Source organism: Nerophis lumbriciformis, linkage group LG21 (assembly GCF_033978685.3).
Source record: "Nerophis lumbriciformis linkage group LG21, RoL_Nlum_v2.1, whole genome shotgun sequence".
In the NCBI taxonomy this organism is placed as follows: domain Eukaryota; kingdom Metazoa; phylum Chordata; class Actinopteri; order Syngnathiformes; family Syngnathidae; genus Nerophis; species Nerophis lumbriciformis.
Window position 1 is genome coordinate 9,590,058 of NC_084568.2, and position 27,882 is coordinate 9,617,939.

Sequence of the window (27,882 nt, forward strand, 5' to 3'; positions counted from 1 at the left end):
GATTCTGTAACCAGGGAGTGTCTGTTTGTCTACAACAGGGATGTCCGAACTTTTGACTTGGGAAAAATTGGTCGAGGGCCGAAAGCCCACCTCATGTAAAGTAATATACAGTATATATATATATATATATATATATATATATATATATATATATTAAGGCTGAAACGACGCGTCGACGTAGTCGACGTCATCGGTTACGTAAATACGTCGACGCCGTTTTTGTGCGTCGGCGCGTCGCATATTTACGTCACACTACTTTACTGTCATGGCGGAGCGCAAAGCAGACGATGCGAGCGAGGGGAAAAAAGCACGCCAAAAGTCGTCAAAAGTGTGGGAGTATTTCAATAAACGGCCTAATAATGTTGTTGTATGCACACTGTGTCGAGCGGAAATGGCCTATCATAGCAGCACAACGGCTATGAACGAACATTTGAAAAGAAAACCCCCGACAGCGTTCTTGCCATCACCATCAACAAGTCAATCGTCCGCGTGAGTATACGTTGTCATTATTACACAAAAACATGAATGTGTCATTTGTATCTGCGTTGTAAATTCATAAACTAAAGCACCGTTTCGCTCTGAGAGGCGCGTTTGGCGTGCCTGTTCAGTGTTTACAAAGACGCGCTCCTCTTTAACGCTGTGGAGAGGCGGCGGCGGCGAGCGAGCGGCGAGGCGGGGCACGCCGGGAGCGACGCCGCAATCGTGCCCAGGTGCGCGATCCGCGCAGTTGGAAGAGAAAAGACTTTGTGTAAAATTAAAAGATTGTAAACCTGGCAAAGCCGTCTGGCGTTCAGTCTGTCGGTCCTGAAAGAACCCCACGGCACAAGACGTGTCACAAACGCTAACGTTAATTAGTTGTGCAAATACCTTTTACAACATTAACAGTTACATATACTATGTACAAACGAACAATTAACTTTCACTTTAATCATACTATCATTGTTGTGTTATTAAGCAAAATAAGCAATACTTTTACTTTTGTTGAAATGTTTACACTGTACACTTTTTTGTATTGGATGTTTAGCTTTATTTTTGCACATTTTAGCAAATAAGCAATACTTTTACTTTTGTTGAAATGTTTACACTTGTTACAGAATATTTCCGTTTTGCACTTTTTTGTATTGGATGTTTATCTTTATTTTTGCACATTTTAAAGCAAAATAAGCAATACTTTTACTTTTGAAATGCTTATACTATTCCAGAATATTAAGATTTGCACTGGATGTTTACTTTTATATTTGCACATTAAAAAGCAAATAAGCTACTTTTAATTTTGTTAAATGTTAAAAGTTTTAAATGTTTACATTGTTACAGAATATTTTGTCATGTTGTTGTCAATGTTGACTGAGTGGCCATACTTTTTTTTTTGTAAATAAAAGCCATGCCTTTTGAAAAAACTGGCCTACATTTATTTTTTCCTCTTCATTTTAAATTAAAAAAAAAAATCGGTAAAAGGAAAAATAATCTATAGATTAATCGAAAAAAATAATCTATAGATTAACTGATTAATCGAAAAATAATCTATAGATTAATCGATAGAAAAATAATCGTTAGCTGCAGCCCTAATATATAGATATATATATAAAGTTGATTTGATTTGATTTGATATATATATATATATATATATATATATGGGGCGTCACGGTGGAAGAGGGGTTAGTGCATCTGCCTCACAATACGAAGGTCCTGAGTAGCCTTGGGTTCAATCCCGGGCTCGGGATCTTTCTGTGTGGAGTTTGCATGTTCTCCCCGTGATTGCGTGGGTTCCCTCCGGGTACTCCGGCTTCCTCCCACCTCCAAAGACATGCACCTGGGGATAGGTTGATTGGCAACACTAAATTGGCCCTAGTGTGTGAATGTGAGTGTGAGTGTTGTCTGTCTATCTGTGTTGGCCCTGCGATGAGGTGGCGACTTGTCCAGGGTGTACCCCGCCTTCCGCCCGATTGTAGCTGAGATAGGCTCCAGCGCCCCCCGCGACCCCAAAAGGGAATAAGCGGTAGAAAATGGATGGATGGATGGATGGATGGAGATATATATATATATATATATATATATATATATATATATATATATTAGGGGTGTAACGGTACGTGTATTTGTATTGAACTGTTTCGGTACGGGGGGTTCGGTTCGGAGGTGTACCGAACGAGTTTCCACACGAACATATAAAGTAGCTAAACAAGCTGCTCCGCTTCCTTCTGCCTGTCTGTCAGTACTCTACACAGCACCCAGCATTGTCCCACCCACACAACCATCTGATTGGTTACAAACAGAGCGGTAACAGCCAATCAGCAGTGCGTATTCAGAGCGGTAACAGTCAATCAGCAGTGCGTATTCAGAGTGCATGTAGTCAGTGCTTAGCGTTTAGCAGGTAAGCATCAGGCAGCGGACTCTCCCCAAATTATAATAAACACCTCCCAGTCAACTACTAGTAACATCACTATGAGCCCGTTGACCTTCTAGAAACATAAATGGCAGCTTCAGCTCGCTCGCAGTCCTGGCTTGACGTGAAGGCTAATTCGCTTTTAGCGTAACGTTAGCTCATTTTGCGGTGTGCGTGTGTGTGCGTGTGTGTTACGGACAGCAAAGCCCTGTCTGTCTGTTATTTCACTTTACCCTTTTCTGTGTTGATTGAGCTGTGTTGAAGCAGCAAAAAAGGACATTATGTTAAATGAAGAGTTTCTGTCTCTGATAGTTGATATAATAATGTAACTGCATCATAAAGCCTACATGAACTCCATGGTGTTCAGGGATGAATAGTCTCTCCTTTCGATAATGTACTATTTTTTCAGCTATAGCTACATTAATCATTAGTAATGGAGCAGCCTAGTTTTGAATGGCAGGGTCCCTGCTATCACATGTTGATAAAAATACAACATTTACATAATAAAAATCAACTACAGGCTTCCCAAATGCTGTAATAAATTAAGCATGATGAGTTGACTTGAAACTGTTTAATGTTGCACTTTTTATATGTAGAAGTGAATTAGTGAAGTGAATTATATTTATATAGCGCTTTTTCTCGAGTGATTCAAAGCGCTTTTACATAGTGAAACCCAATATCTAAGTTACATTTAAACCAGTGTGGGTGGCACTGGGAGCAGGAGGGTAAAGTGTCTTGCCCAAGGACACAACGGCAGATCGAACCTGGAACCCTCAAGTTGCTGGCACGGCCACTCTACCAACCGAGCTATACCGCCCCATGAAGAAGAAAAATTTTGTGATTTTTATTTAATCTGAGCAACAAGCTGAGGCAGTTTAATGTTGATTAACGTGGGCAGAATTATTATAGTGTTCCCAATGTTAAAAGGATAAAGCAATTGTTTACAAATTTGGTAAATAAATAACCAAAAAAATGTATATTTTGTTGTTTTCTTACTGTACCGAAAATGAACCGAACCGTGACCTCTAAACCGAGGTACACAGTTTTCAATACTTCAATCGTCTCCATCTTTCAAAGGCATCCTGATACAAATCCTCGTTTTGTCATGAATAAGTTCAAAATCGTAACGACGCCTGTTAGATTTACTAAGGTCTGACATGTTTAGTAACTTTACCAGTGGCAGTAGCCCGACGAAGGTGGCGCTGTGTAACTGGCAACCTGGATGTGACACACTCACAGACTTTCTAATTGGTCAAACGGTGGAGGGCGGGGCATCGAAATGAAAACAATACGATTTCTGGGATGTAAATCTAAATTTGGAATGAGCATATCCCGGCTGAACTACTGTTATCAGTTATAGAGGTATTCGAAAAGAACATGATTTATTAATGCCTTTTGACATATCAGGGTCATTTAATGATAACTTGACATCAAACTATTACATATGGCACCTTTAAGTAATGTAAAAATTGATCACAGCTGTTTATGTATTTTATGGAGAAATGTATTTAATCATAGAACTGGAACCCGATGTTATTAAAAAGTATTGATTTTGAATCGAGAATTGATTCTGAATCGAATCGTTACCCCAAGAATTAAATCGAACTGTGTGGTGCCCGACGATTCACAGCCCTACTAGCTAGCTTAAATGCTAACATGAAAAGCATAACAACCTAAAAAAAACATAATAGGAATTCCCCAATGAAACTCGCATACACGCATTACTCTCTGAGCAGCCAAGATCTTCACTCGTGTACATTAACCGGGATGTCTCGTAACCAAGTATGTGGTTGTGGACCCCCCAGGATTCAGTTACATAGTCAGCATATTTCATAACCTCAGTGTACCTGGTCTCGCTGCATTTGTTTACCAAATATGGAGCCAACAAAAGCAAGCAGATGCTGCCAGGGAATTACTACTCAGTATATTCCTGACAAGTAGAGACATGTCGGGTTATCCGCGGTGGATTTTGAAGAAGCACATAACAATCACTATATTTCCATGCACACAATATGTCCGTAGTAACAGAATATAATCTATTCTAACACGTTTTGAGACATGCAAACACTTTTTTCAGGGCTGATGTGGTTATTAAGAAGCTGACAGGTATCCCTGGCACAGTCCTGTATCAAGCCCAATGTCAGCTGATATAAAGAAGTACATGTCGAAATGTCAAGTGCTTATTGTGCATGCTCACTGCCCAGATGGCAAAGGTTTATGGGATTTGTTTGAGTCCAGCACGGCAGCAAGGTGGGTAACGTTTACGTGCGTAAATGCAGCTATAATACAGTCTGACATTTGCAGGTAGGGATGGGAATCAAAAACCGGTTCTTGTTCAGAACTGGTTCCCAGTGTATCAATTTGTTGGAATCGCTTGCCATTTCTTTCAAACGGTTCCCTTAATGATTCTTTCAGGTAGGGATGACGTCATTACACAAGGTGCGTAGTGACGTCAGATTGCGAAAAGGCGGTGCCCGGTCGGAACAATCACTAACATTTTTCAAGAACAGATGGCAACATTTCTACTTGTAATAATTATAAGGCCGCTAGTTTATCAAGAGGACATACGAGCAATATGCTGAAACATTTCAAGAGGCAGCATGCAATAATTGTAAATGAAAGTCGTGTTTTTATCTCATCGTAGCAGCTGAATACAACAGGTACTAACTAACACCGCCTATCATGTTAGCGCTATATTTGTTAAATTGAAATGAATGCCTTCTCATTTAGATGAGCATGACGAGAAACAGATTCTGATTGGCTGCGAGGCGGGCAGCACTCGCTCCAGTTCACGTCTTCCGCTAGACGAATGTCACAGAGCAGCGACTAAGTTTGTGGTCAAAAGCTTGCATACACTTGCTGCAGTAGAAACTCCTAATTTTTGGCAAGTGAATGTTCAATTGTAGTCACAGACATTTTCACTCGGTCATTATAACTCATACAATTAGAATATGGTGTAAAAGTCCATTCATGTCAGCAATTAACTTCAAATGTGGAACTAGTATGTGATGTAAAGTGACATACTTCAAAGCCTTTATTTGTTATCATTTTGATGATCATGGCCTACAGTTTTTGAAACCTTACATTTTCTGAGATTTTCAATTCAAGGTTTTTATAAACTAAGCCATAACCATCTATATTATAACCAATAAAGGCTTGACATATCTCACATTACATGTAATAAGTTAATATCACATGTTAATAAATGTTACATTGTTGTGTAATTTTCCCATGCTTTATTATGTTAATTCTACAAAATATTTGTTTCTTATATTTCTTTAAAAAAAAAAAACTACCTTTTTTTCTGCTATGCTACTTATGAGACCTCACTGTAGGCTTTGTAAGGACATGTGGCCTCTAAACTTATCAAAATGTCTCTTTAATTCCAAATAGGAATCAATAAGAGAACCGTTAAGGAACCGAATCGTTAAGCAGAATTGAAAGTGGAATCGGAACCAGAAAAATCTTATCAATTCCCATCCCTGATTGCATGTTTTACACATGTTTTCAAAGGGTGGTTTACATCAATTAACAGAAACAGTTCATAGTTTCAGTTCTCAGTTGAGCTATCAAGCTTCCCGTCCAGACTATGAAAAATTCAACTTTTTGTGAAAGTCAAACAAAGCCACGTCCTTTTTTTTCTTTTCAAACCATTAACCTTCTAAAGATGTCTTATAATGATTTTTTTCCCCTATTTTTTTAAACCCTTCATTTTGGTCTATGTAACGTGTGATGATGGTTCTTTGGTCAACACTTTGCATAGATTTTGCTTTAAAGACCTACACTATATTGCCAAAAGTATTTGGCCACCCATCCAAATGATCAGAATCAGGTGTCCTAATTACTTGGTGTATAAAATCAAGCACTTAGGCAGTTTTTACAAACATTTGTGAAAGAATGGGCCGCTCTCAGTGATTTCCTGCGTGGAACTGTCATAGGATGCCACCTGTGCAACAAATCCAATCGCAAGATTTCCTCACTCCTAAATATTCCAAAGTCAACTTTATTATAAGAAAAGTAAAGAGTTTGGGAACAACAGCAAGTCAGCCACCAAGTGGGAGGCCACGTAAACTGACAGAGAGGGGTCAGCGGATGCTGAAGCGCATAGTGCAAAGACTTTCTGCACAGTCAGTTGCTACAGAGCTCCAAACTTCATGTGACCTTCCAATTAGCCCACGTACAGTACGCAGAGAGCTTCATGGAATGGGTATCCATGGCCGAGCAGCTACATCTAAGCCATACATCACCAAGTCCAATGCAAAGCGTGGGATGCAGTGGTGTAAAGCATGTCGCCACTGGACTCTAGAGAAGTGGCGACGCCTTCTCTGGACTGATGAATCACGCTTTTACATCTGGCAATCTGATGGACGAGTCTAGGTTTGGAGGTTGGCAGGAGAACGCTACATTTCGGACTGCATTGTGCCGAGTGTGAAATTTGGTGGAGGAGGAATTGTGGTGTGGGGTTGTTTTTCAGGAGTTGGGCTTGACCCCATAGTTCCAGTGAAATGAACTTTGAATGCTCCAGAATACCAAAACATTTTGGACAATTCCATGGGATGGCACTTCAAGTTCATATGTGAGTAAAGGCAGGTGGCCAAATACTTTTGGCAATATAGTGTATCTTCAAGCCACTTTTTGAAAAACAAAGTTGTTGGATGCAAATGAACCCCTCCCCACCACACCCCCTTACTCCAACAAGCCTTGTTTTATAGTTTGTTTATTTTGCTTTTCTGTTTTGAGTGACTTTCACCACAACAAAACATCCCAGATGGTTAAGCGAGAAACAAAACACAGCGGCTTACTGTGTTTTGTTGTCAGCTCAATGAGGAAACGACGTGGAGGACAGAAAGTAAGAAAGCCCGGCTGCAAATCAAGTCTTTATCTCTATAATGCTAAATCCGTTGAGATGGTCCGTGATTACAAGTATCTAGGCACAATTTTAGACAATAAATTGACCTTTGATGCCAACACTGACCGTATTTGTAAGAAGGCCAATCAGAGGCTGTTTTTCTCGAGGAGACTGAGGGGCTTTCAGGTTGATAGGACACTGATGAGGATGTTCTATTCATCTTGTATTGAATCTATTTTAACTTATTCCATCACTTCCTGGTTTGGAAACCTCGGTGTGGCCAGTAAAAATAGATTGGGTGGTATAATCAAGATGTGCCAAAAGACCATAGGCACTACCTTGAACCCCCTGAACCAGATCTATCAGGCCAGAGTCATCCAGAAGGCAAAGGCCATTCTGGTCAACCCTCAGCACTCTCTCTTCTCAGAGTTTAGACTCTTGCCCTCAGGATGCTGGTACGCCCCTACTAATAGAAAGGCCAAAAACAACAGATACATAAGATCCTTTGTTCCCTCAGCTGTTGACTTTATAAATGAGCTTCTTAAACAAGCTTAGCTGCTATGCAGTCCCTTTAATGGGAAGTGACGTGTGATGATTAGTTTTTATTGTTTTACAAATGTTTTTAGTTTTTAGCTCAATTCTTTCATGATGGTTTGTATGTTGTATGTATTTTATGTATTTGTACCTTGTTTTACTGTTGTACCTTGTTTTTACTGTTGTACCTCGTTTTACTGTTGAACCTTGGTTTTTAATGACTACTGCTGCAAACCAAATTGCCCCTCGGGGACAATAAACATTTTCTAAGTCTAAGTCTAAGTCCTGGATGTAAAATGCTTTTCCATTTTATATTACTGCATGACCACTTGTAAACAATAAAGGCTCAAGCTATCTATACAGTAAGCAAATGGTACAAGCTACATCGCAAACATTCTGTATTAACGGATAATATAAATTACTGGTCCATTGCCAAACAGTAAACACAGATCCAATTAAAAGTTGTTTTTAGAAAAATCATTCTTACAGTAGAAGGTTAAGATAGCTACACAACAAATCAAACTAACATTGCTAATGTATTCACACATTTCTAACTTACTGTTATTACTTACTGTTTTATTGTCTTGTACTTTGCCATAAATAGTAGGCACCGACTATGCCATTAAAAGTAGTTTTTCTGAAAATCCATCTTTTTGTGAAAGTTTGTGGGTGAAACAGTACTTCTCTTTGCACACACTCAAAGTGACTTCTTCACAGGTGAAGGCACATTGCCACAAATCATAAAAGTTCAAAGTAAGGCACTTTTTACTTCAGATAACGCTGAAAGTTGGTGTAGTGACGTGTGCTGGTTAAAGGAAACCAACAACAGAACATTTTCTTCACTGGGTTTCATCGTTTAAATGTTTTGGTACAACCGGTCCTACATCAATTAAAAAATGGATGACTTGCGCAATGTTTAGGTAATTAATACGCTGACTTCACGTCAAATAATAATAATGGATTAGAGAACTGAGAATCCATCATTCATGCAGTCCACATTCACACAAATAGTGGTAAGCTACATTTGTAGCTACACGTACAACAGGAGCAAATTCCAAACGGACCGTTTGGAGGAAGTATGAAGGAAGGCAAGATTGTTTTAGAAATATCGCTACCATGCCTCCATGGTTTGATCTAACATTTTCGGGACTTACACAGATCTCAAATACACAACAAGAGGTAGCAATAGGTAAGGAAAGTTACTTTTGTATAATAGCACCTTTAAACCCTGGCCACAAGGGGGCTATTGGGCAAGAAACAAATCAAAAAATATTTGCTGTGCATGTACAAGGTGTGCAGTACTTGGGGGATGTTGGTATAATAGTAAATACCTTGATGCTTTTTGTAGATATGAACATAGAAATATATTCACTGCTGAATAAGAATAAATGAAAATATATTTGGAAGGGTTGAATACTAAGTTTGTTACAGTGGGGTTTTATTTTATGGAATTATTCATGAAATGTGTTGTTCTATGACTGCTTGCTTGTTGTTGACATTGTATCATGCAGAAGCAACCCAGTTTGCACTGGTGAAAAGGTGGAAAAGGGAAAATGCACCTATTTGTCTGTGCGTTCCCCCTTTTGCGGAAATTGTGTTTTTAGGGTTAACCCTATATATATATATATATATATATATATATATATATATATATATATATATATAGCAAACACATTTGGGACCTCAAAGACAATAATGTTGAATATTCAATAACATGGCAAATTCTTGCATCCAGCACACCTTACAATAGTGGTAATAAAAGATGCAACCTATGCTTGAAAGAGAAACTGTTTATTATTTACCGTCCAGACCTGTCATCCCTCAACAAGCGCAGCGAAATTGTAACAACATGCCGCCATAGACGGAAACACCTCCTAGGCAACACATGAGCCAATCACCACGCCCCTAGGCCAGCCTGTACCCACCCACTCTGTGCCCTATATAAACCATGGTATGCGAATGCTCCCATTAAAATCTCCTGACGATTGAGGGTACCCCCCCTCATGAAACAGGCCTGTAGAGATGAAATAGTCTTGTGATTTTTTTCCCACACATACATATATTGCGCTCTACTACGGTATCAAGCACTATTTTTTTGGATAACCTTATTAAGACATATACTCCGCTCCAAATTGACATTTGTTGAGCACTGTACGACGATCAGAAATGGAAAAATTCAACATCGACTACTCCACGAAGAACATTCCCATACCCGCGCACAATGACTACAAGCTAAGGCTCATAGAAAAGACGGAACACTTCCTAAGAAGGATGCGGTGGAAAGCACATTTTTTCCTCCACCCTGAAACAAAAGGAATGCAAAAGGAAACTTACGGATTCAAATCTACCAAGAACCCACCCACAGTTGAGGAACTAAAGGATTTTGAGAACGACATGCTCAAAATGATACAATCAGTCAAATTCAAGCCAATCCGCAACCCACTCCTCACCAAGCTGAAAAATGACAAGCAGCGCATCAAGAAAGTAAACAACCTCATCATAGCTGCCGATAAAACCACAAACTTCTACAGAATGGACATACCAGAACACCACACCTTACTGGACAGAAGCATCACCAAATCATACAAAAAAGCGCAACCCAACACCTTACAGAACATCCACCTGGAAAATAAAAGGATCGCGGCTGAACTGGACATTGAGGACAGGGTGGACGCCACAGCCAACAAGGAAGCCTTCATCACATTGAAGGACCACAAACCCAACTTCGCAAATAACCCAACATGCCGACTAATAAACCCAACTAAATCTGAAATAGGAAAAATCAGCAAAATAATCCTGGACAGAGTCAACACAAAAATCAAGGACAAAACACCACTCAACCAATGGAGAAATACAGCAGCAGTAATCAAATGGTTCAACAACATCCAAGACAAACAACAGCACAACTTTATCTCCTTTGATATCGAGGAATTTTACCCTTCCATCACGCAAGACCTACTGACTCAAGCACTAGACTTCGCCTCAGACTACGACTCAATCACAGGCAACGAAAGAAACATCATCATCCACGCAAAAAACTCCATTCTCATCCACAACAGTACACCATGGCAAAAAAAGAACAATGCAACATTTGACGTCACTATGGGAAGTTTTGACGGAGCAGAAACATGTGAACTCGTCGGGAGTTTCCTCCTCTCCCAGCTCGCTAGCCTCAATCTGAACCTTGGTATTTACCGTGATGACGGACTGGCAGTGTGTCGCGCCTCACCAAGGAGCAGCGAGAATACCAAGAAGCGCTTATGCCAAATTTTCAAAGAGAACGGCCTACGGATCACGATTGAAGCCAACAAGCAAACCGTCAACTTCCTTGACGTCACTTTCAACCTGAGAAATAACAGCTACCAACCATTCACGAAACCCAACACAACACTCCAACACGTGCACCATGACAGCAACCACCCACCCACCACCACGAAAAGAATACCTACCGGAATCAATAAAAGGCTATCGATGCTGTCATCTAGCAAAGCTGAATTTGACCAAGCAACCCCCCCGTACCAAAAAGCCCTTGATGAAAGCGGATACAATTTCACCCTCACCTATGAACCCACGCCAGGAAACCAGCCAAAAAAGAACAGAAAACGGAACGACATCATCTGGTACAACCCCCCATACAGCAAAAACGTCTCAACGAACATTGGACACAAATTCCTCAATCTGATTGACAAACACTTTCCCAAAGACAACATCTTAAGAAAAGTATTCAACAAGAACAACATTAAATTGAGCTACAGCTGCATGAACAATATACGACAAATCATCTCAAACCACAACAAAACAATTGCAAATGAGCCGTCGGCCCTCAGACAGAGCGACTCCAAAACCAACAAAGGATGTAATTGTCGAAAGAAACCTGATTGCCCCCTCAACGGGGGGTGCTTACAGACATCAGTTGTCTACCAATCTAAGGTAATACGCAAGGACATTAACACATCCGACACATATGTAGGATTAACCGAGGGAGAATTCAAAACCAGATGGAACAATCACAAGGCTTCTTTCAGGAACAAAAACCTGCGAAATACCACAGAACTCAGCAAACACATTTGGGACCTCAAAGACAATAATGTTGAATATTCAATAACATGGCAAATTCTTGCATCCAGCACACCTTACAATAGTGGTAATAAAAGATGCAACCTATGCTTGAAAGAGAAACTGTTTATTATTTACCGTCCAGACCTGTCATCCCTCAACAAGCGCAGCGAAATTGTAACAACATGCCGCCATAGACGGAAACACCTCCTAGGCAACACATGAGCCAATCACCACGCCCCTAGGCCAGCCTGTACCCACCCACTCTGTGCCCTATATAAACCATGGTATGCGAATGCTCCCATTAAAATCTCCTGACGATTGAGGGTACCCCCCCTCATGAAACAGGCCTGTAAAGATGAAATAGTCTTGTGATTTTTTTCCCACACGTACATATACATACATATATATATATATATATATATATATATATATATATATATATATATATATATATATATATATATATATATATATATATATATATACACACACACACTTTTGACCCAGCAGATTTGGTCACATTCTCAGTAGACCCATAATAAATTCATAAAAGAACCAAACTTCATGCATGTTTTTTGTGACCAACAAGTATGTGCTCCAATCACTCTATCACAAAAACATAAGAGTTGTAGAAATTATTGGAAACTCAAGACAGCCATGACATTATGTTCTTTACAAGTGTATGTAAACTTTTGACCATGATTGTATATATATTCAATTACATATACATATATAAATACATATACACCAGTGACTTGCAGTCACTAGAGGCAGGTGAGGCCCCGCCTCACCTGCCATCATGGAGAGAAAAAAAATGTAAAAAGAAAAAAAATTAATTAAATTGTTATATGTATCCAGTGATTATACTATAAAGTTATTTTCCATTTAATTTCACCAGTTTTAGATTATTTTTATTCAAAATCGCTGAATTTTCACATTTGCCGTTCAAATACTGAGAAGAGACGGTGTGGTGAACAGCAGCCAGTTGAGGCACGTCACTCAGTGCCTCAACATGGATTCCGGACTCGGCTAACTGCTGGCCTGCTGTGCAGTGAGACTGTATTGCTATATGAATTATATTATACATATCCATAGTTTAGTTAGCTGAGGTATATAATGTACAGTGTATTTTGTCAACAACTGTATGTGTGTAACGTATTTCTTGTGCTGAGCGATCATAAAACAGCTGCAAAAGACGCACTGGCTGAGGCTCCAGTAGCCCCGCCTCCTGCACCCCCGCCGTAGAATTGTTATATCAACTAAAGCCCACACTTAAACTTTCCACGTGCAAGATTGAATCTATTTAAAAAAGTTATTTCATAAGAAGCCAAAAAGTGCAAAAACAATAATGTTCGTGTTGGAGGAGTTGTGAATGACTGCAGGGCCACAACATTAGGTACACCTGCAGACTGCAGGTGTATCTAATTCACAACTCCTCCAACACGAACATTATTGTTTTTGCACTTTTTGGCTTCTTATTAAATAACTTTTGTAGCCTATTTTTATGGGATTTCCTCTTTGTGATGTTAAGTTCCTGTTATGCGCTGTTATACAGTATATGCCTCGAGCTCTTATTTTGAAGGCGCTAAGAGCGGAAGTGATGACATGGGGTGGAGCGGAAGTTTTTGAAAGAAGGTAAATAAAGTGGTCCTCGTGTAAACTGGAGCCTCCGTGTTTGTTATTTTGTAGTTTCATACAGTATAGGCGACATTTATAAACCCTCGGTTACACTTTTTTAAATAGATTCAATCTTGCACGTGGAAAGTTGAAGTGAGGGCTTTAGTTGCGGCGCATGGACATATTTGTAAGTAAAAGTAAGACCATAATAACGTTTTTTTTATTAAATGTGCTTTTTTGTGTGCTACAGTTTGTATGTGTAAAGTTAAAGTTCAGTTAAAGTACCAATGATTGTCACACACACACTAGGTGTAATGAAATTTGTCGTCTGTATTTGACCCATCCCCTTGTTCACCCCCTGGGAGGTGAGGGGAGCAGTGGGCAGCAGCGGCGCCGCGCCCGGGAATCATTTTTGGTGATTTAACCCCCAATTCCAAGCCTTGATGCTGAGTGCCAAGCAGGGAAGAATGCTGGTATGAGCTTTTAAACATAACCCGTTAACTGCTGCCAATCAAATGGTGAATAAGATACTCTTTAGGGTTCATATGTTTGTAAATCTGACTGTGATGAAGTCAGTGCCTCACCAGCCATCAACCTCACCGCACGTCACTGATATACACATATATACACAAACATATAAATATATTTAATTACATATACATATATAAATACATATACACATACTGTATATACACAAACATATCTACTGTATATATTCTGAGATCGGCTCCAGCACCCCACGCGACCCCAAAAGGGACAAGCGGTAGAAAATGGATGGATAGATGGATATATACACAAACACACATGCCTCTAAAGTTTTAGCTCTATTCTTGACAAAAGGGCACCAGACACAAGTACTCGATGCAGAGACATCTTCCTCGCTATGTTTTTATTAGTAATCTCAGATTGTCTCATCCTGGTGTCGTTGGAGCCAACGTGTAAAAATATATTTGAGGAGCTAGCGTTGCCATTTCGTAAGTGTCTAGGCCTCTTGCGAGTCAGCTCCCGAAGACTAGCTTCGATGTCGGGAGCTCTGGCCCCGGAAACACACGTTACCTTTCTTATTATTTATCTATTATTTGTTGTCGATATGCTGCGTTGACATGTCTTACACCTTTATATTCTTTCCTCCTCTTAAAACAATCTCATCACCTCACTTTGTATCGGTCCTCCCTTGGGGTTTACATTTACCATTCTTTTCAAGTGTGCTTTCTCTTCGCTTCTACTATCTTCCCCTTTCGGATCTCTCAGTGCGACTTTGCGTGTATGTGTGCCAGCTCGGTCGCTGCCATGGCGCCCCGGTAGCTCCGGGCCCTGTTGATCACAGCGCCATGCTGAAGTGTTGCCATAGCAACGACGTGGCAGCAGTTAGGGCTGTGTGTGTACAAGTGTGTGTGAGGGGGGGGGGGGGGGGGGCAGGCTGTGAACTCAGCGGGCCTTTAGCTTAGCCGCGGCTCTCAGGAGAATCGAGTTGAAGCAAATAAAAACATCCTTTATTTTTGCCTCAGTTAGCTTTCTTGACTCGTTCCGATTACGCTTTCCAACAATTCTCAATTCAATTCTTTTGTGAGGAAATCATTACATAAATATCAATCCTATGACTTTGGAATGTTCTGAAGGTTCTTTTTACTAGAGTTGTGGTCAAAAGTTGACATACACTTGTAAAGAACATAATGTCATGGCTGTCTTGAGTTTCCAATCATTTCTACAACTCTTATTTTTTTGTGATAGAGTGATTGGAGCACATACTTGTTGGTCACAAAAAACATTCATGAAGTTTGGTTCTTTTATGAATTTATTATGAGTCTACTGAAAATGTGAGCAAATGTGCTGGGTCAAAAGTATACATACTGCAATGTTAATATTTGCTTACATGTCCCTTGGCAAGTTTCACTGCAATAAGGCGCTTTTGCTAGCCATCCACAAGCTTCTGCTTGAATTTTTGACCACTCCTCTTGACAAAATTGGTGCAGTTCATCTAAATTTGTTGGTTTTCTGACATGGACTTGTTTCTTCAGCATTGTCCACACGTTTAAGTCAGGACTTTGGGAAGGCCATTCTAAAACCTTCATTCTAGCCTGATTTAGCCATTCCTTTACCACTTTTGACGTGTGTCTGGGGTCATTGTCCTGTTGGAACACCCAACTGCGCCCAAGACCCAAACTCCGGGCTGATGATTTTAGGTTGTCCTGAAGAATTTGGAGGTAATCCTCCTTTTTCATTGTCCCATTTACTCTCTGTAAAGCACCAGTTCCATTGGCAGCAAAACAGGCCCAGAGCATAATACTACCATTACCATGCTTGACAGTAGGATTGGTGTTCCTGGGATTAAAGGCCTCACCTTTTCTCCTCCAAACATATTGCTGGGTATTGTGGCCAAACATTCATACACCAAATCAATGTTTGGTGTATGAATATAATTTAATGTTTGGTGTATGAATATGAATGCATGTTTGGTGTATGAATATGAATGCATGTTTGGTGTATGAATATGAATTGTTTGGTGTATGAATAAAAATGAATGTTCGGTGTATGAATATTAATGCATTTTTGGTGTATGAATATGAATGTTTGGTGTATGAATATGAATGTTTGGTGTATAAATGACTGATTGAGATTGGTGTATGAATGGATGAATGATTGTTGTATGAATATGAATGAATGAGATTAGTGTTCGAAAGAATGAATGTTTGGTGTATGAATGAATGAATGTTTGGTTTATGAATGAATGAATGTTTGGTGTCTGAATGTGAATGAATGTTTGGTGTATGGATATGGATGAATGCTTGGTGTATGAATGAATGGATGAATGTTTGGGGTGTGATTATGAATGAATGTTTGGTGTATGAATATCAATTAATGTTTGGTGTATGAATATGAATGAATATTTGGTATGAATATGAATGACTGTTTGGTGTACAAATATAAATGTATGTTTGGTGTATGAATGAATGAATGTTTGGTGTATGAATATGAAGGAATGAGATTGGTGTATGAATGTTTGTTGTATGAATGAATGAATGTTTGGTGTATGAATATGATGGGTATGAATTGGTGGCATAATGCTAATGATAGCTATCTGAAATTTGTGTGGTAGCAAAAAAATAGCCACCAGCGTGATAGTTCCACACTACTTTCCAAAAAAAACCTCCCGCTGGTCTTTCTTTGCTTGGGACCTGCATCCGCGTCATGTTTGTAGCGCAATCCAAGATCATTTCCTGATAATGTCTGCTATTAAACATCAGCATAGCTATTAGAGACAGTATATATATATATATATATTATTTTTTTTAAGAGACATAATATTTGTGACAATATTACAGAGGACATCGTGTCAGTGTGACACTATATGCGCTAGGCATCATGGGAAATGTGGTCTTCTTCTGGCAAAACACTACCGCTTTGGTCCCCTGGCGCCGCCAAAATCAACTAAAACTGAAAGTTCTTAAGTATGTGTAACGCTTACATGGGCTAGGCGGTTTAAAAGTATAAACCGTGTAACAGAAGATGGTTCGTCTAGGAGCCTGAGGTATGAAAGATGACGACAACTAGTTATCTTGCTTTCGACTGCATTAAATGTATTAACACACAAATATAAATATAAAATAAAAAATAATGCCCAAAACAAAAATACAACATGCAGTCCTTCTGCCTTCTCGGAACCAGTTCACAGTTCAGTTCAAAAGGTACGCAAACACTTTCGCGTCAGTCCAAAAACAAAAGTAATCCAAAAAGGTTCGCGGCGGAAGAGAAAAAAATGCTTGTCCTACCGCGTAGGTGTTTAGCTTGTTGAGGTGAGTTTGAAGGTGGATAGGAAGCTCAGGTTGTTTGGGTCAACGGGTATTCCTTCCCGTAAAAAAAACCTGACCTAAAAGTCCAAAAAAAACAAAGTGAGTCACCTAGTTACCTCTTCACTAGCAAAGTACATTATATATGTACTTGAAAGCATAATGTAAGCATTCAATTGTCCCGAATGACTAATTTGTTGTACTAATAAACCAATTGATATGACATAATTAACCATGTTGATTAATATACAATCATGAGTCCAATTAAAATGAACATTCATAATACATTTCTAATAATACAGATCATGATTTCTTATCTAAAGTGATAAAACTCAATCATAGATCAATTACATATTCAATTACAAATTCATTTACAAGTTCAATTACAAATTCATTTACAAGTGCACTTATATAACCTAGTTTCATAATAATACTCATTAGAAACGCAATGTATCGTAATTCATATTCAATTACTTATCCAAACATTCAAAATTGATAAACAATCAAGCAAAGTTCAATTAAAGTGTTGCGCAACAACCTAAATACACGCACCTGCGTTCCATCTGATTCACATCCACAAAGTGGCAAAAGCATATTAGCAGTGCAAAGCCCTTTGCCACTTTGCTAGACTAAACTGTTGCCTATAAATCGGCTGGATGATCAGAAGAAAATAAAACATAATTACCTGAGTAATCGAGGGCAAAACATCATACCATGCACGCCCCGATAATTAATCTATGGAAGAATGGCAGCGGTTAGCGCCGATGCTAAAACAAATGCTAAATTAATATTGGCGACATGACACATGATTGTGAGTTTGGAATTCCGTTGATTAGTGATGGGTCCGGCAACACCGATGCATCGGCGCATGCGTCGAGCTCATAGAGCAAAACCCTGTGTCGGTGCGCGTACCGCTTTTAGAAAGTCACGTGACCGATCATAAGCTGTTTTGGTCACGTGACCGATACGCGAACTGTGTCGCACTGACGCCTTCTCTGTGCCCCGTGAGCGGGTCTTTTCTACAGCCGGAGAAATAATAACTAAGAAGAGAAATCGTCTAAAATGTAATACGTCGGAAAAACTTTTTATTTTTATTTTTATAAAAATGTGTAAAAAAATAAAATTAAAAAAATTCCCAGTCCACAATCATCCACAACATGTTCTCTTAGATTTCCATGTTATGATACATGTTCACATTATTTATTGACTGTATCTAAAAAAGATAATATATTTTTATTTAAATGAAGATATGAAATAATCCTAAATGAAATACAATGACTTGGTTTATATTATTATTGTATATACTAGGGCAGGGGTCACCAACGCGGTGCCCGCGGTCACCAGGTAGCCCGTAAGGACCAGATCAGTCGCCCGCTGGCCTGTTCTAAAAATAGCTCAAAGAGCAGCACTTACCAGTGAGCTGCCTCTATTTTTTAAATTTTATTTATTTACTAGCAAGCTGGTCTCGCTTTGCTCGACATTTTTAATTCTAAAAGAGACAAAACTCAAATAGAATTTGAAAATCCAAGAAAATATATTAAAGACTTGGTCTTCACTTGGAATAAGCGGTAGAAAATGGATGGATGGATGGGTCTTCACTTGTTTAAATAAATTCATTTATTTTTTTACTTTGCTTCTTATTACTTTTAGAAATACAATTTTAGAGAAAAAATACAACCTTAAAAATGATTTTAGGATTTTTAAACAAATATACTTTTTTACCTTTTAAATGTCTTCCTCTTCTTTCCTGACAATTTAATTCAATGTTCAAGTAAAAAAAAATTTTTTTTATTGTAAAGAATAGTAAATATTTTAGCTTCTGTTTTTTCGACGAAGAATATTTGTGAAATATTTCTTTAAACTTACTATGATTAAAATTCAAAAAAATTATTTTGGCAAATCTAGAAAATCTGTAGAATCAAATTTAAATCTTATTTCAAAGTATTTTGAATTTCTTTTAAAATTTTTCTTCTGGAAAATCTGGAAGAAATACTGATTTGTCTTTGTTAGAAATATAGCTTGGTCCAACTTGTTAAATATTCTAACAAAGTGCAGATTGGATTTTAACCAATTTAAAACATGTCATCAAAATTCTAAAATGTATCTTAATCAGGAAAAATTACTAATGATGTTCCATAAATTCTTTTTTTAATTTTTTCAAAAAGATTCAAATTAGCTAGTTTTTCTCTTCTTTTTGTCGGTTGAATTTTGAATTTTAAAGAGTCGAAATTGAAGATAAACTATGTTTCAAAATGTTTTTATTTATTATTTCGTGTTTTCTCCTCTTTTAAACTGTTCAATTAAGTGTTTTTTTTCATCATTTATTGTCTACAAAAAACCATCTGTAAAAGGGAAAAAAAATGTATGACGGAATGACAGACAGAAATACCCATTTTTTTTTATATATATAAATTTATTTAGCTATTCTTATTTAAATCACACTTACGTGTAACTTACAAATGACAATATATTTATTTAAGTGTGTATCAAACTGGTAGCCCTTCGCATTAATCAGTACCCAAGAAGTAGTTTTTGGTTTCAAAAAGGTTGGTGACCCCTGTACTAGGGCATAAAATCAGTGTCAGTTGAGTCGGTCCATAGGTTGCCTGTAGGGATTTTTAATGTCCAGCAGATGTCAGTATTTAGTGACACAGTATCGACACAGTATCAATACAGTTTTGCAATGTGTCGAAACGCTTCATGAGGCCTCATCAACCCATCACTAACACCATGCACGCCCCGATAATTAATCTATGGAAGAATGGCAGCGGTTAGCGCCTATGCTAAAACAAATGCTAAAATAATATTGGCGACATGACACATGATTGTGAGTTTGGAATTCCGTTGATTATGCCATGGCAAAAGACTCACCTAATTAAGAAGTTTGCAAAGTGTGAGAATGAGAAGATTTTGCAAGTTTCTTCTCAAGCGCGTCTCACAGCACCGCAGACGGGAGGGGGGTTGTGAAGTGAGCAGCACTTCCTTAAAAGGAAGCGAGCGGCAGGAAGTAACCCTCCACAATAAAAGTCTTTGCACTGTATGCATGTTTTCAATGGGTATTTTAAATATGGGTTACATATGGCTTTACATATTATTGTTATTATTAATAAATGTTTCCTAACACTATCAAAGTGTTTATCATTATTATTAATAAATATTTAACACCATTAATGTGTGAATGTGGAGTGAATGAATGATGACTTCTCAGGTTTCACTGTAATGCACTTTAAGTTTCTAGAAAAGTGTCATAGAATTGTAGTCCATGATTATTATTACTACTTTAATGTTCCCTTTAAATGTGAAGTTGTCTTGCATTCCAGGTTTTTTCATCCGCAGGGTCAAAATGTGATAATAACCAGTCCAAACATAAAATACTTGTTTTTTGTAGCTTTTACGGGGCTTAACTATCAAACACACGCCTAGGCCACTGTAGTGTGATCACTTGTACAGTAACATTTGAGGTGTACATGTACAGTGTGTGTGTGTGCATTTTGGGGGTGGGGTATCTTGCGCTAAAGAGCGTGGAGACACATGCGCGTGTGTAGCACTGCCAACTGTATTGCAATCGCCCCTCCACATGTTCACAAAGTCTCACAAGGGAAGGATTTTGTTGTCAGCGTCTCATCTTTCCTTTTGTGTGTCTGTGTGTTTGTGTAGCTGAACTGGAGTTTGTTCAGATCGTGCTCATCGTCGTTGTAATGACAGTGATGGTGCTGCTCATCATCTGCTTGCTAAACCACCACAAGATCTCCACCTTCGTGACCACGCAGACTCAGGCCGGCGGGCCAGACCGTTTCCTGCAGCAGGTCAGTGAGTGTGTGTGTCTGTGTGTGTGTGTGTGTGTGTGTGTCTCATCGTAGCTGAAAAAAATGGGAGGGGTGTCAGAAAAGTCCAGGACTGTTTCCGGTGTCTTTGGATGTGAGGCACGTCTCCAAAGCGCTTTGGGTATAGTGAAGCATTATATAAATAGACGATTTACTATTCAGTCTAGAGTGCATAAAAGTGTGGCAGAACTGGGATTTTAAATATCGATTTTAAATATAGATTTTGTGACACCAGTCTTGCAACTATTCTTGTTGTTATTTTCATGCTGCATCTTTTCTTCTCCCTCACTAAAAAGTGAACAATATCTTGCTACCTCATTTCTTGTGTTTTTCATGAATTAGTTGCCACTTTTTGATTCATGATGACTCCGCAACACTGAGCTTTTTTTAAGTCAGTACTTGGGTCACATAAACCGTAAATTTCGGACTATAAGCGGTTACTTTTTTCTTTCACTTTGGACCTTGCGGCTTATGAAACACTGAGGCTAGTTTATGGATTTTATTTTTCGCTGTAACGCCATGATAAAAATAGTTGGGGGAAAAAACAAGCAAATACACCTAGTAAGTGTTTGATTGTTTGTGCTACGGCGCAATCTTAGGGACGAGTTCGCTCATTGCAGGTGCTGCTTCCATTCACGGGTAGTACTTTTTTTTTTTTTTCAACCGTAGTACAGTGTTCGCTTCCAGCCGTCCATAGCCTTTCTACTCGTATGGATTCTTCATTCATCACTCCAAGCAACGTTTGTAAGTTTTACAATATAACTAAAACAATTCTTACTTAGTGTGTGATGTCTGTAGGAGTGTTTTCATGCATATTTGGATGTGCTATCGTGATGTAATCAAGCTAGCGCCGCTAGCATTAACTAAAATGCCAACACGTGTCTGTGCATACAATCAGAGGTGGGTAGTAACGCGCTACATTTACTCCGTTACATCTACTTGAGTAACTTTTGGGATAAATTGTACTTCTAAGAGTAGTTTTAATGCAACATACTTTTACTTTTACTTGAGTATATTTATAGAGAAGAAACGCTACTTTTACTCCGCTACTTTTACTCCGCTACTTTTATCTACATTCAGCTCGCTACTTGCTACTAATTTTTATCGATCTGTTAATGCACGCTTTGTTTGTTTTGGTCTGTCAGACAGACCTCCATAGTGCCTGCGTTTCAACAAATACAGTCACTGGTGACGTTCACTCTGTTCCACCAATCAGATGCAGTCACTGGTGACGTTGGACCAATCAAACAGAGCCAGTGGTCACATGACCCGACTTAAACAAGTTGAAAAACGTATTCGGGTGTTACCATTTAGTGGTCAATTGTACGGAATATGTACTGTACTGTGCAATCTACTAATAAAAGTTCCAATCAATCAATCAAAAGTGTGAAGGAAAAAAGACCCTTTTTTTATTTCAACCGTACATCCCGTCAAAAGCCTAAAGACTGACTGCACAGTTCCTGTCTTCACAATAAATGTGCCGCTCCATGGCGCCTGCGCTTTCAAAATAAGAGTCTCCGAAAGCCAGCGCAAACAAGCTAGCAAGCTACGGAGTTTGCCGCCAATGTATTTCTTGTAAAGTGTATAAAAACGAATATGGAAGCTGGACAAATACGATGCCAAAAAGCAACCACTTTCATGTGGTATTAGACAGAAAGGAGGAACTTTTTTTCTCCTCCATTTGAAAACGTGGACGTAATCAGCACTACTGTCTGATTACAATCAATGCAAGTCGTCAGAATCAGGTAATACACCAACTTATATTCTTGTCTTCATGAAAGAAAGGAATCTATATGTGTTAAACATGCATGTATATTCATTAAAACACCTTTAACATGTAAACAAAAACGGCAAAATAAATAAATATATATATATACAGTATATATGTATATATATATATATATATATATATATATACAGTATATATATATATATATGTGTGTATATATATATATATGTGTGTATATATATATATATATATATATATATATATATATATATATATATGTGTGTGTGTGTATATATATATATATATATATATATATATATATATATATATATATATATATATATATATATATATATATATATATGATATGTGTGTGTATGTTACTCATCAGTTACTCAGTACTTGAGTAGTTTTTTCACAACATACTTTTTACTTTTACTCAAGTAAATATTTGGGTGACTACTCCTTACTTTTACTTGAGTAATAAATCTCTAAAGTAACAGTACTCTTACTTGAGTACAATTTCTGGCTACTCTACCCACCTCTGCATACAATAGCATTATTTTTGTATTGTGTCAGTTTCACAAATACCTCAGTAAATTCACCAAAACTGTGGAGTTATTGAGTCTGTTTAGCTGATTGGAGAGCTCGCTTCTGCAGCTAGTGGGTCCATGACGATGACTTCTGTTTTGTTTGATCATCCGTTTTTCTGCCGTGTTACAGACACCGTTTGGAATTCAATTAAGGTGTGTAAATAAACATTTACAAAATATTTGTGTAAATAACTAATTTCACAACGTATATATCTGCGACTTATAGTACGGTGCGACTAATATAAAGAACATATTTTTTCCTCAAAAATTGTCGGTGCGGCTTATATACCGGTGTGCTCTATAGTCCGGAAAATATGTTATTTTATTTTACATCCCTTAATTTTGGGTACAGTAAGAAAAAAAAATGCACAACTTCAACCCCGGAAGAAGGTATTCCAGCTTTGCTTGCTTTTTGGCGCTATCGCTAACAGTGACTCCCGCTATCCAAAGACTGGACTGCCTTTGTTTCGCGAGTCGTCCCATAAACACTTCCTGTCCTTCACCTATTGTGTACCATTTGTGAAATCGATACCAACACATCTTGTTACTAATATGTACTCTAATATCTGATCACCTGTTTTAAGGTTTACTTGCTGACTAAGAGCATGTATCTCTAGAACAGGGGTCGGCAACCCAAAATGTTGAAAGAGCCATATTGGACCAAAAATACAAAAACAAATCTGTCTGGAGCCGCAAAAAATTAAAAGCCATATTACATACAGATAGTGTGTCATGAGATATAAATTGAATTAAGAGGACTTAAAGGAAACTAAACGACCTCAAATATACCTACAAATGAGGCATAATGATGCAATATGTACATATAGCTAGCCTAAATAGCATGTTAGCATCGATTAGCTTGCAGTCATGCAGTGACCAAATATGTCTGATTAGCACTCCACACAAGTCAATAACATCAACAAAACTCACCTTTCATGCACAACCTTAAAAGTTTGGTGGACAAAATGAGACAGAAAAAGAAGTGGCATAAAACACGTCCTAGAACGTCGGAAAAAGTTATACACGTAAACAAACTACGGTGAGTTCAAGGACCGCCAAAATTAGTAGGACAAAACGGCGCTCACCAAATACTCGAATCAATGAAGAGTTTAATATAAACAGTGTGCTTTGTAACAATTGGGGAGGTTTGTGTCATGTTTGTCCTCCTATAGAAACCATATTAAAACAAAAAATAGATTTTTTTTCCCCTCATCTTTTTCCATTTTTCATACAGTTTTGAAAAAGCTCCAGAGAGCCACTAGGGCGGCGCTAAAGATGCCGCATGCGGCTCTAGAGCCGCGGGTTGCCGACCCCTGCTCTAGAAGAAATGACATCATCTTTGTTTCATTTTGCGTAGGACGGATGTCTGTGGCCGTCAGACTGCAACTCTCGACAAGGAGTCTCAGAGGTAAGAAACGCTTCCTTGCACATAAATCATTACAAAAAACTGAAACAGTCGCATCCCGAACTAGTTTGTAAAGTTTACATGCACTGTCTTTAATTGGTAGAGGAATAGAATGCTGCATGCTAATACCTAAGCGATACAGGTCAAATGGATAAATCTCTCAGGAGCCGGTTAAAGGGGAACTGCACTTTTTTTTAAAATTTTGCCTATCATTCACAAATTATTATGAGAGACAAGAAGACATCTTTTTTTTTTTTAGGATTCTAAAAATTATTTAAAAAATTGGAAGATGCGGCTAATTTGAGTCACCGTTGTAGCCTTCAAAGACGTCTAAAACTACTTCAAATCCCTGCATGGCATCCTTGGTAACAGACAACAAAGACGACTATTTTTGGACAAATGAGGATTCACAGCCTTATCTTATCAAGCGTCGGCTAATGTAACCCGCTTGGTCCAGCCCCTGCTTCTGTTACACTCGGGACTTGAATTTGGGTCCTCCAAATAAGAGTGCAAGAGCGCTAGTCTTCTAATATTGTTTTCAATGGTATTGTTTAGTACATTCTTTGGAGTAATTGTTTTCACATTTGTTTCTTAAAAGTGTTTTCCAGCATCAGCTCACGCCAGCCATGAAGTTGGCGTGAGGCTCCACTCGTTTCCACCTTCAGGTCACTTGCCGGGAGAAAAAGTGTACACCACGTTTTTGTGCATACACACTTATAATACATGAGGCCCAGGTCCTAAGTCTTGGGGAAAGGAAAATTGAATGGCCTATTCTGCTTTACGGTGGGAGATGCTCAGGTTCCATCAGTGTCAGAAAAGCTAGTGAAGAACTTGCCTAGGCTCCTTCAACCTGAAGGCAACACGGCAAAGTAGCAGCGATGACCTCAACACTTGGCTCTCGGCAATGGACAAGTCTGGACTTCCCAAAAAGTGTAAGGCCTGGATCTACTAGCTTGTCTCCTCTGGCTGATGGTAGTTTAATAGCAGTCACCATGGAGGATGGCTTTGAAAGGAAGATTAGCTAGTTCCTGTGTAGGGAACTGGGCCTGCTCTGTATCTTTAGCAGAATTGCACACTTTGGGCGTAAGACCAAGCTCAGCTTTTGTTCATCTAGTTCAAGGTCTCTCGAGCCAAAGGAGTCCTGCTCCACGGAGATTCCTCAGGAGGCATAAAGGTTATAACAGGATGGAGGTGCCATACCCTGGATGCTGTGGAACAGGTTGCGACACAGCATCTTGGTGGCTACCGAGTGGGCCGCAGTGGGTAGCAATTCAGTACCTGATCTAGAAGGAGCTACGTGACCAGGTGGGGGAAAGTCGCTTTAACTCGCATGTCCAAGCAGGACTCTTGGACCAAGTGAAAGTATTCAGCTTCAAGTTGCTAATCCAGTTAGCGTATGACATCCTCAATTACCAACTCTGCAAGAAAAGGGATTTTTTCCAACACTTCCTAAGCTCCTTCTCAAACCTCTTATGAGATGGTCAGTATGACCAGGTTCTGTGGACAGTAGCAGAGAGCATCTAAAGAGCAAGCGGCAGCAGCCCTTCAAGTGTTCCATCATGTCTGTTTGAGCCGGTGAGAAGCTCAGCCCCCAAAGAAGACCCAGCGGGACCTGCTTGCAACAGCTAGGGACCCTGAGAGACTGTTATGTTTGTGGCAGTACCAACACTGGAGCCATACATGGTCTTAATGTCCAGAGCAAGCAAACAGGTGGTTCTACTGGAGCTAAATGTCCTCTGGGAAGAGCAGATGGAGAAAGGTCTCGAACAACAGAGGACCAAGTATGGTGACCTGGTGGCTGAGTGTCAAAGGAATGGGCGGAGGCCTGCCGTGAGACCACTGAAATGGGTTGCAGGGGCTTAGCACGGCAGTCTCTCGGGTCCTGGGACTACTAGGGATCTGTAGGCTGCACACAGCTTTTGATCAGCGGCAGTCATGACTTGCAACAATGATAGGAAGAGTCTTCTGCCTTAGATGACACTTCACATACCCGTGAAATACGTAAAGCAGTGAAGTCTAAAGGCTGGCTGAGAGGATCTAAATAGTGTTGGTCTTCGAGAGACCTCAACACAAGGAGGATGTGTGTGTTTGGTGCGTCAATCAACAGCAGCGCCTCGCCTGACAGCATATACACACTACATTTGTTCAGCTCCTTCATTTCCTTTCTTAGTGTTTTGCATTGGCTGCAATAGAAATGTATTACAAACAATAGAACATAAAAACAAATCCCTCCAAAACCCAAGTAACCTCATTCCCCAAAACCCTAAAAAAGAAAGTCAGTACAAGGAACAATATTCTAAAAAAAACTTGGCAAACTCGAAATGGGGAGGAAACCCACAAACACTCAGGACTACCGCCCTTGCATTCAGTTATTTTAGAGTGGAGTAATGCGCCCCCGTGTGGTACCACTTCTGCCATGCACCCAAGGATCATCACAGGATGCCTGCGGTCAACACAATCAATAACCTATATAGACTTGCGGGAATAGCACCCCCAGTAATACAAAAGAAGGCTTTAGCAAAAGCAGAAAAAAGAAAACTAACTAAATAACTTTCTCTTTTGCACTGTTCTCCAAAAAATCTAAACATGGAATTGATAAACTTGTCCCTCCACTCAATTGATAAGATCTTCTTGACGAAAAACTCAGGTTCGGTGAAACCTGCATGTCCTGACAGGACGTTTGCTGCCGAATACATGAGGGACTCATGGGAGAGGTGGCGAGTCTTGTCTGTCAGGACGTTGAAGACATCTATTTGAAACTGTGATAACAGGTCAAGTGCTGATTGGATTGCACATCGCTGGGGTCTATCGACAAATTTGGAAGACAATGGCAGCCGTTCAAGGAGCCCAAAGGCTGCCCTTTGCGATGGATTCGATGGGCAGAGTTGTGGGCATTCAAACATTGGCGATCTTGGAATTGAATCACAAATTGGATAAAATCTCGGAGAAGCTTTCCGCTCTGCAAGGCGAAATTAAGATCAATTGGCGAGTTACACTGGACGAATCCATTGGAATGTTTGCTCGCTCAAAGCCAATAACAATTCGTATCTACTACCACACACTTTCAAACCAAACAGTCCAGTTGCAATCGATTGAATGCC

General features: G+C 39.1%; 1 protein-coding gene across 2 annotated transcripts in view; it reads left to right on the forward strand.

The window, feature by feature from the left end:
* Positions 1 to 27,882, forward strand: part of LOC133621182 (low-density lipoprotein receptor class A domain-containing protein 4-like) — a 39,918-nt gene that overhangs the window by 9,005 nt on the left and 3,031 nt on the right. Inside the window, exons 2-3 of one of the 2 annotated variants that reach the window (XM_061983134.1) lie at positions 20,888 to 21,036; positions 24,734 to 24,784. In XM_061983134.1, coding sequence (XP_061839118.1) covers positions 20,888 to 21,036; positions 24,734 to 24,784 — 200 coding nt within the window. The remainder of the gene's footprint in view (positions 1 to 20,887; positions 21,037 to 24,733; positions 24,785 to 27,882) is intronic. The other variant, XM_072915539.1, reaches the window with a different exon arrangement.